General features: G+C 40.0%; 1 protein-coding gene across 1 annotated transcript; it reads left to right on the forward strand.

The window, feature by feature from the left end:
• The first annotated feature begins 1,827 nt into the window (after window positions 1-1,827).
• On the forward strand, window positions 1,828-5,199 carry LOC143453208 (uncharacterized). Its single transcript, XM_076954397.1, has one exon. The coding sequence runs from the start codon at window positions 3,098-3,100 to the stop codon at window positions 4,757-4,759; it is 1,662 nt and encodes a 553-aa protein (XP_076810512.1). The 5' UTR covers window positions 1,828-3,097; the 3' UTR covers window positions 4,760-5,199.
• Window positions 5,200-10,412: the final 5,213 nt, after the last annotated feature.

Raw genomic sequence — 10,412 nt, forward strand, 5'->3', positions numbered from 1 at the left:
GTCGCTGCTGTGAGAATAATTGGCGCAAAGGAATGGAAACCACAGATTAATGCACAATAACAATACGAACGCTTAAGCCTCATATTATTGTGATTGATATAATTGCTGTGGAGTGGCAGGCATATTATTTTTGGATCTATACCACGTGTGATGTCATACTAACAAAGTTGTAGCACTCCAAGGTTCACGATACCAACAATTGCAAAACAAAACAACTGATTAGACGTTCAGCCGAATCGTAAAACGATGGTTGCGGCTACAATTTAGCCAAACACTGTAATTTTACTGAATCGTGCTTACTACGCGGTTTACAACCATTCAACATCGCTCTTTCAACTAATGGTGTCGGAGTGAAAACTTCGAATGCGTAGCACAGCTCGCCATTGCCTGCTGCGCTTAATTTTAAGTTGAGATCTTCTGATCCAATCCACTGACCAGCAACTTGCAAGCTTGGCTGGTACAAATCCTCACTCCGGGTATGAACCGGATTGAACGAAGGGACAATGTGTAAACAAGACTGGATCAGATTAATTGAATATTTAAGATATTTAAACCCATTCAAACTATCTGGGAATCGCATTAAGTTTTAACTCAATGTACAGAAACATCGCCTAGTTTTGTAGTAAAATAGCCAGCTGGTATTAGCTAGAACACCTTAGAAGTACCCAAGCTATTGAAAGACATAAACTACCGATACTTCCTGCTGTTCTTGCTTGTTAGTGTTCAGCAAGGTAAAATGAACGTGGGTTTCAAAGTAGTTCAACCTGAAGTAACTTCTGCATCGGAGGGCAATGCACTTTGCCAGGTTAACTATAGTTCATTAATATCGCGTCACGCAATTCACAGTTCAAATATTTACCGAACAATAATTAATTTGATTATGAGTCGTAAAGTTGGCAGTGTGACGTATAATTACCTTTGTCCTGCAGCCGGGAAATTATTTCAATGTCATCATTTAACAAGAAACTGGGCACTCCTAGAGCTGAGTAACACTTACCAGCTCTACGACTTAAAGCCGACTCACTTACTTTTTACTACGTGAGGTCTGGTTTCCGAACTTAATGTGAGGTGTTTCAGCCGCCAAGACGAAAACGTCGGGATGATATTACCTGTTGCAATGTTGGGCAGTAGTCAGCTTAATAATATCAAAATTGTAGTGATGCAAATTTCGTATTCGTAAACATATCGACTATTTCACATTATCACTTTCAGGTATTATTTCTACAATCGAGACCTAGTATTGTTTTCGGTGGCAGACCCAACCTCACCAACAACTTTCCAGGCCCATACATACGCGGTATATCATTTTCACGTCACTACCGTTTGCTGTTTTTGTATCTACCTCAGTCATATGAAAGCTGTTCGGGTGCTTTTAGTGTTTACACTAACTACCGGAATGTAAACAACATTCGCATGTGGTGGCTCCAGCTTCCGTATGTGATGCATGGTGGTTCAGTTTTGTTGTTAATAGTTATTATAGGAATTTGCACATTGCTTCGACATTCTGACGGGCGCTGTATCTGCATTAAGCCATTTGTCAATTTATGACAATTACTAGAATTCTTGTTGCATAACAACGCCCACTTCAGTGACGTAACAATTGAGAATGTACTGTAGTGTTCAAAAACGAGGTCAGTGCTCGATTGATTTGAAATGAACTATAGTAACCCCGAATCGCGTGACCAGAATTCTTTTTCTCTTTCCTTCCTTTAATACGCGCGCGGTTTTGTGTACACACGAGCGCTGTCGAGCCCACCTAAAACGCCTCGCCTGTAAAGTTCAGCCAATCAGACAAGTTAAGTCGTTCTGACGTCAGGTCTGGGGTAAGTTGTCTTTATGCGAGCAAAATGGTAGCTCTATGACGTACATAGATAGAGTTCTTGTATCATCATTGTTGTTCCATTGATGTTCAATACGAAACATTTTTGTTATCGTTCGCGCCTGTGCATTAGTCGGTTGGCTGAAACAGCTACTACACAGCATAAGATTAGGGTAGATTTATTGTTAGCCAACGTACCAGCCGTGTCAAACCCACCGCATTCCGTTCGTAAATTGGATGGTTTATTGGGTTAAACACAGATTTCAGGGTTATTTTATTACTTTGAAGCCAACTAAACAGTTATCTCAAGTAAAACGTGTAAAATGTTGTAAGGTAACGATGTAAATTGTTGCGTAAAATTGAAGCCAACTAAACTGTTGTCTCAAGTAAAACATTCTTGATCAATCACATCAAAGGTGATACTACTGTGACGTTTTAAAGTCGTGGCGGGTAGCTTCTTATTTGGGCCAAAAATTACGTCTAAGTAAAATTTGCTCGAATGCTAGATCAATAGTTTAACAGATTTTTTATATTTCTGTGGTAGCGTTAGTTATCGCAAATCGCCTTCGGGTTGTTGTTCAAATTTACAATTGGATATATTTAGCTAGAAAGTTGGACGTAATAAATGTTTGGGTCTGACGTCACAGCTGAACTATTTTTTGCTGAGTGTGGCGAAAGCAGCCTTGGTCATAGATGATTATGGTGCAATGTCGTATCTCTACGCGTCGTGTCTATAAAACGCTATGCCAGCAATTCCGAATTCATCCGTGTTAATTAATAAAGTCTTGTTCTTTATTCCAACGCGAAGAATTCTTATGTCAGCTTTTCTTATTAATCATAACCTACCTCATGGAGATAAGTACGCATGCATTCTGGCTCAACCACGCGCGTGTCCTGTTTATAAACATACAGGAAATGACATCGGCCGTGCATTTTTGGACCTCATTTGAATGCATATGGTGCAGTGTTAAGTAAATGTGCATAAATTTTGACGTGTCTTTACTGAGGCGTGTGACGACACAGAGATACTTTTGTTTAATAATCATTAATTTGCTGTGCTTATGTAAATAGATGTGCATTACATTGCACAAGTTTAAATGCTGTTTGTCAGTCATTGAAATGTCAGAACCAGTTGTTTGAAAGCATGCGGTATGCAAGATGTTTTGCAGCCAGGATTCACACCGCATGCCAGTGCTATCGCAACTTTAAGTTTTATTTTATGTAAAACAGCGCTAACTGCTGCGTTTTATTTAGATTTTTATGTTTTGATGTAAGAGAATGGGTGTTTTACCTGAAACCAACGAGCAAGAAAAGCAGTATGGTCGCTGTAACTCGAGTACGATCTACGTTGGCGGGAAGCCAAACAGCATCTCCTTCAGCGGTTGTGGCTTTCTTGGCGTTTACCACATTGGCGTGGCGAGCTGTCTGAAAATGCATGCGCCGACCTTGGTGAAGAATCTGGATCGAGTTTACGGTTGCTCTGCCGGTTCCATCATGGGAGCCATGCTGCTAAGTGGCGTTTGCTTCGGCGAAGTTTGCCAACGAACGATGGCCATTGTTATGGACGCTCGATCCCGATACCTGGGTCCACTTAGCCCCGGTTTTAAACTCAACGAGACCCTGCTACGTGACATGCGCAGCGGATTACCGGCTGACGTGCACATCCGGGCCACCGGAAAGCTGTTTATCTCCCTCACGCGGTTGCACGACGGCAAGAATGTTATTGTGAGCGACTACAAATCCCGAGAAGAACTTATTGAAGTATTGATTTGCAGCTGTTTTGTCCCCTTTTACAGCGGGGTGCTCCCTCCGAAGTACAGGGGCGTGCGCTACGTCGACGGAGGTCTCTCCAATAACTTGCCAGCCGACCACGATACGATCACTGTGTCGCCCTGGTCCGGAGGAAGTGATATTTGTCCCAAGAATGACGGCTCCAACCCCCTTGACCTTAGCTTTGTCAACCAGAGCATCCAGGTGACGGCGTCGAACGTCTACCGCATCTCGACCATGTTCTTTCCACCAAACCCCACCGTGCTGAAAGAATTTTGCGCTCAGGGCTTCCGCGAGACAGTCCAATATCTCCGCAATAACGGGCTCTTTGAGACGGTGCATCCCCTAAAGAAGAACCTCTCCTTCTCCACCGAACTTCACGCGGTTGAGGAGCGGCGAAGACTTACTCGTAGGATGTCGTACAGCGCGCGTTTATGTGACGTCACAGAGGCCCAGGAGAACTGTGTGTTCGACATGGATGATTCTGATGCCGACAGCGATTCGTCACAATCAAGCGACAGTGACGTCACTACGGCCGTGACGTTGCAAACCCCATTGCAAGAACGCTTCGACGAAAACGACAACGAATATGGCTCGTTAGGGTCGCAATGTATCGATGGAAAGTCCCAGAATGTTTTTACTGTCGTTCACGTGTACCCCATTGATCACGATCACGTGATCAGAGTGCAGTTCCAGCTTCCTGCCCCCATCCTACAAGCGCTCGAGACGGCTTACGAGCAAAGCACATCAAAGTGGAAGAGGCCCCTTTATGGCGTCATTTCCGCCTGTCGTCGTTCCTTCGTCGTCCGTATCCCGTTAGAGAAGACCTACTCGACTGCCTGCTTCCTGTTACGTCATTCTCAATCTTTCCCAAGCGATGTGAAATGGCTGGTCGAGCACTTGCGCCACCTGGTGAACAAGCTGCACAATTATTTGAAAGGTTCAGGGGAGACAGTGGTGAGAAAGTTGAAGTCGGTCAAGTTAAGAAGCGAGAGAAAACTCGGCCTCGTAGCCCACCAGATGACCCTTGTCGTCCAACTACTTACAAATACTCTTATCAGCCGGAAAATACCCTATTACTCCACCTGGCTGACCCCTGTATTGAGACAGTTGCCATGTCAACGCAGTTGCAGAGTGAAAAGCGATGAGCTGGCCATGCAGATGGTTTAGTTCGTTCGATTTTTCTCCGTTTCTACGTGCAATGATGGTACCTTCGCTTATTTTTTCCTTAATCTTCCACGTCATCATTTTTTTGGTGCCTCAAAGTTTTTACGTCATTAATGCGTCATTAATCTTGCTTTGTTACCACAATCGTTGTCATTATTTCGTAATATTGTGATCTTACGTCAGTTGTGTTAAATCGCGCGATACCTCAAGTTATTGTTGCGGTAGAAAAGGGTTTCACTGTTTTCTCATCACGTGATACAATCTTATTGTCACGCATCAATGCGTCAACGTTTACGTCATAATTACTTCATTTTGCTTTTTGGTGCGTGCGTTTTGATCAGTGTTATTTCTGCTTGGTGTTTCTTATCCTTTCACCAATTCATGTTTCAATTTATGGAACGAAATAATGAAAATAATTTCTCAATAAATCTCAGTTCTCCGTATTATGGTAACAGTTCGATTAGGCGAGAGGGTGTTTCGATTGTTACGTAACAATGCCCGAAATACGAGTAGAATCGAATGCACAATTGATCAATATCAGATTTATGACGCAACGATCACTTGATAAAACCGGTGTATAGCACTTTGTATCGTCAATCTTATGCTGTGCTCATTACATAGCGCCGGGATTCAGGATTAAGAAAGAATTCTGACTGCGCTCAAAATCATGACCGTTTTGGATTGGATTCCATCGATTGAAGTTGAGCTTCGAACTCTCCTAAAATTACTTGCAAGGTTTGAAGCAATTTGTGCTCAATTTTGAAGCTAAAAACCGTAAAGATTTTCTTCGTAGATTATTAGCAGAACACAGTGCAGATAAAGCGTCACAACCAATGCTGCAGATCACGAAAATATTTCCCGAAATCGAACGTTCACAGTGTTGCTGCAAATAATCATCTTCACACTGTTTCGAGACGACTGATCCTAATGGGGGCGTTTCATGAGCAAACAATCAAAGGTTATGAGCGAACAGAGCAAATCTTCGAACAGCTTAAACTCGGTCTAAAGTACAACTTCGTAACTCGGCCAGCGCTGGTAGATTTGAAAATGAATCCCGGTGCGCGCACACACACACACACGCACACACGCACACACGCAAACTCATTTAGGCGCAAACGTCATTATGAATTTATTTCTCATAATTCAAAGGTTACCTTGAGAAAAAGATCGAGTGATCCTGGCACCGCTCAATTTATTGGAAAAACTTGAATGTCATTTCTGGTCCTTTGATACTATGACGTCATGTGAAGAAACGTCTACATTGGGATCCAATATGGCAGGATTGCAGCGTCATAATGTCATCTCATAAGCTTGTTCTATTTTCGTTGACACAAACAATAAGTTAAAAATGATGACGGAAATAGGTTAGATTTTGGTTATCATCAATCTCACTTCGTAAATGTGACAAAGTTACACAACAACGGTTGTAAATTTAGGACTAACGGTTGCTCGGCGCTAAAAAGTAAACTAAAACTAAGTTACTCTTTGTCGCATCTTAGTGGTCAGAAAATTTGTCAATCGCACTCAAGCATGGAATGAAGGTGTAGTTATTTTTATTATTACATCACAAATCGATCTCAATGATGTGAATTCGAAATAGTCATCCAAAAGCTTTTAACATTCAAGTATTGCAAAATACGATTTAACGCTGAAACGCAAGTCATACGCGGAGAAACTCAATCGCGTTTGAATAGAAAAGAAAAAGATATTTCAACTTTGCATTTTTTCGAATATATCTCCCTCAGCCATCAAACCATCCTTTTTGCTTGTGGGCAGAAAGTGTTTTGTCAACTTTATTTGATTTAATGTTATATAATTGTATAATGTGATGAAGTTGAAGTTGTCTGCGGGCGATGATCTTTAATATAAACATTGATATAAATTTTGTAGCGATATAAATTTTGACAAACGGTGGAATTAATTATTATAAGCAGTGAAAATGCTTCTGTTTCTGGCGCAATTATTATAACGGACAGTTGTAAAAAAGCTTCAGAGAGAGCTTTAGCGCCATATTGCGCCGGTTTTTAAAATATTAGACCACCGCAAGAAAACGTTTAACAACAGGGAAACATTTGCAATGTTGTGCAAAACCGACACCAAGTCACGCCAATATTAACATAAGTTGTACAACTTGTGCAACTCGCAATTAAGATTTTCTTTAATTAGATTTTTTGTGTTTTCATCACCCGAAGATGTGATCATGTTATGTTCTTATGCCAGACTTGTTTGATGCAGATGAAGACGCAAGCCGCTTACATGGGCGGATGAGTGGTGAGCAGAATAGAATGAAGTAAACCAGGGATGTCCAACCTTTTATTATAGTGGGCCGAATTTTCACTAGAAATAATTCAATGGGCCGCAGAACCTATTAAATTTCAAGAAAAATGGGTACATGAAGTACATAGTTTTGGAGTGAAAATGACTAGCGGGCCGCACAAAAATCTCAGGCGGGCCGCAGGTTGGACATCCCTGAAGTAAACCATCTTGATCACAAACCTGTTGTCATACTTGGAGTAAAACGTTTATCTTGATCCACTTAATCGTGAAACTAAAACTTGAATAAAAATATAAATTCTGATTTCACTTTTTGTGGATTGAACTGCAACATTTAAATGACCTTTATGACGCCATAATTCCGAATATTTGATAATACAAAGGTTCATTCCGCGGGCTTTCGTGTCACAAAATCCGTTCAAACTTCGACGCGAATCCATGTGAGAACCTTCTTTAAACGGGGCAGGTGTTTCGCATGATCGTTACTCTATTATGATGCAATAAAGCAACAAAGCGATCATATCACGTGATCGAATTTATGAGCGTTCCCAATTTACGACTCCTTATCCGCACAACGTTCCAATCGGAAAAACATGACCTGACAAATTCTATTAAAGCGTCACAATGTGCAACTATGAGATAATCAATATGGCGGCAATATCAACATTTATGTATATTTTTGGTTTGTTTTTGAAAACAATTTAAAAAAACGTCCGAAAACATTTGAAAATACAAAATTTTATTTGCAATTCCCTCCTACACTTTAAAAATTGACACCTATTAATGTCAATTGTCGCATAAACCTTGGTTTTGTCCGCTCAACCCGAACTCAATCGTTGTGGATTTCAAATAACTCTTCCATCACCGATCAATTGCAACGTAATAAATTAGATTTTATGACGTAGAAACCGTAAATACCGCGTAAACGTCGTATATTTGGCGTCGGTTACCATACAATGATGTATCAGGCAGTAAAATGAAAGAGGGCAAATCGCGTTCCATCTTATCTCAGCTTTTCTGTTTTTAGAAAAGCACTTCCCGTGTAGGAGAGATAATAAAATTTTATTTGGTTGACTCTGTTCGTCCTCGTGTTCCAGGACCCCCGTAGTTGGAGTAAACATAATTTTACAATGTAAATATTTCATTTATGAGCCTCTCCGTCCAAATTTATCGAGAAATTTGTTTGTTTTTCCATCGCTGTTTTTTAGGCCACTTTTCATAAAATCAAAACCAGCGGTATCCATGTGTAATTATGACGTCATAATCAATGGTGATGTTGTGTTTTTTATTTTTAACCAAATTAAACGAATCAAAATTTTGTACAAATTAATAAATCTCATGCTTCTTTATGACGTCATAGAGTCTCGCACGCAGATGACCATCGACATATGACGCGATGTTTGCTCGGACAGTGGTCAGCGTCTGTGGGCAGTAAATCACGACAATCCACCGCCTTAAAAAGCGCTTTCTTCGATAGATTTCCACACAACGCCATTTAAATCTGGATAAATTTATAACATTGTTGACGAAACAATTGTGACCTACTTGTTATTCGGTTGTGATTTTACAATAAATCTTACTCAGCCCGGGTCGAGCATGTGACTCCGCGACAAAAAAACAACTGCGCATGTTTATGGGATGTCTATGTTAAAAGGGGATCAGTGACAAAGATCAGTGTTGAAGCAGAGGAGATTGAGGAAGAGCATCACAAGACCATGACAAGATCAACTTAGATTGCAGATAGACCTGATAGTTCGCGTTGAGAAGAGAATGAAGTTTTCCTGGCGAGTTGGATAATAATGGGCATTGTTACGTAAGAAAATATCTGGGCATAATGATTTTTGAAGATTTCAAAAAATGCTTCGAAGGATTTTCTTTGAAAAATCAAAATAATCAAAATGAAAACGGAGATGGTCAATTGCATAAAGGCCAGGCTGTATAGGCTAGACGTCACGCCACACTAAAACATTTCAATCTTTTTCTTAATGAGAAATAAGGGTCAAGTCGTGATGACGTCATGTTATCTATTACGCCGCCAAGTTTGGACCAGCCGTCAGTTTTCACAACGATTCTATCTGAATGGTCGCTTCAAAGCATTGACTTAGGTATGAATACATGTGTAATTAAACTGGTAATTAAGTGCGCATCGGCAGCCGGGCAACGTGAGTGCGGCGATACAGAAGGCGTTTTAAACATACTATAGTTGCCACCAGACATAATAATCACCAAATACGAGGCACAACTGGTTAAAAACTTTTTTTTCTGCCACGTTTGATTAACTTATTCTGGCTAACTTCATCGGAGCGATGAGTATAAAATTGGACTTTTTCGAAAATATATAGAGTAACAATCGCTAGGCAGACAATAAAGTTCTGTTTTTCACCAATTGCGCCTCATATTTGGTGATTTCAACATGTTATGGTGATTTAAATAAAGAGTTGTACTGTAGATTGTTTTCCCACGACGCACTGACTAGGAAATATTTAGAAGTTTAGCTATCATTGCTTGCTATCGACCAGTGCTGTTGTTGGTATATTTATGATTATTAAGAACGCCAGCACCTGGCGTGTAAGATAATTCACAAATCTGGTTTAACTTCACACTATCTCAGCTAATCAAAAGACAGTCTTATAATTCTGAGTTAGACCGCGTATGTAGGGGTATAACAGGATGATGATGATTATTATTAAACGATTTTGATTATGTCGTCTTCGGGATTAAGACAGTAAAATTAAGAAGACTCTTTCTTTGTGAAGCACACTAAATTGTGTTTACAAAATAGACTAATAGAGCATTGAATAAGGTGGTTAATGACGTCATAATGCGTCATTTTCCTCAACAATGCAGATTAACAGATAAAAATTAGAAGTCGATTTCTCATACCTACAGAAGTAATGGAAAAACGAACGTAAAATTTTTTTCTCAACGAATTCTTTCCTAAACTCTCGGAACCCAAAATCTGTTGAAAATCAGGATCGAATTGCATCTTAGAAATTACATGCGATGGTTCACCTGCGTCTGATCAATATCTCGAGTTTCATTAGAATTGCAAAAATGTCTGTGAATATTTCTAGACTGCATGTACAGAATGTTTGTAAGGTGGATCATCTTCTATTTTGCCTACACGAGTTTCAGCTGTTCTCAGGATGAGAATCACCAATACTCTATGCACTGTACTTTATGTGTAGTTTATTTTATTCATTATTTAGATTGTTTTTTCACAATACTGTTTTATCAAGCCATAGTAATTCGTATTTTATTTCCATATAGAGTTTGAGTGAAAACTTTGGCGGCCCAGTTCGATTGTTTTTGCTGCGAAAACATTTTATTGTCATTGTTTATTTACTTTTACGTATTTTGTAACTTTTTGTAGAAAATTTTC

This window comes from Clavelina lepadiformis, chromosome 4 (assembly GCF_947623445.1).
Source record: "Clavelina lepadiformis chromosome 4, kaClaLepa1.1, whole genome shotgun sequence".
NCBI classification, from domain to species: Eukaryota; Metazoa; Chordata; class Ascidiacea; order Aplousobranchia; family Clavelinidae; genus Clavelina; species Clavelina lepadiformis.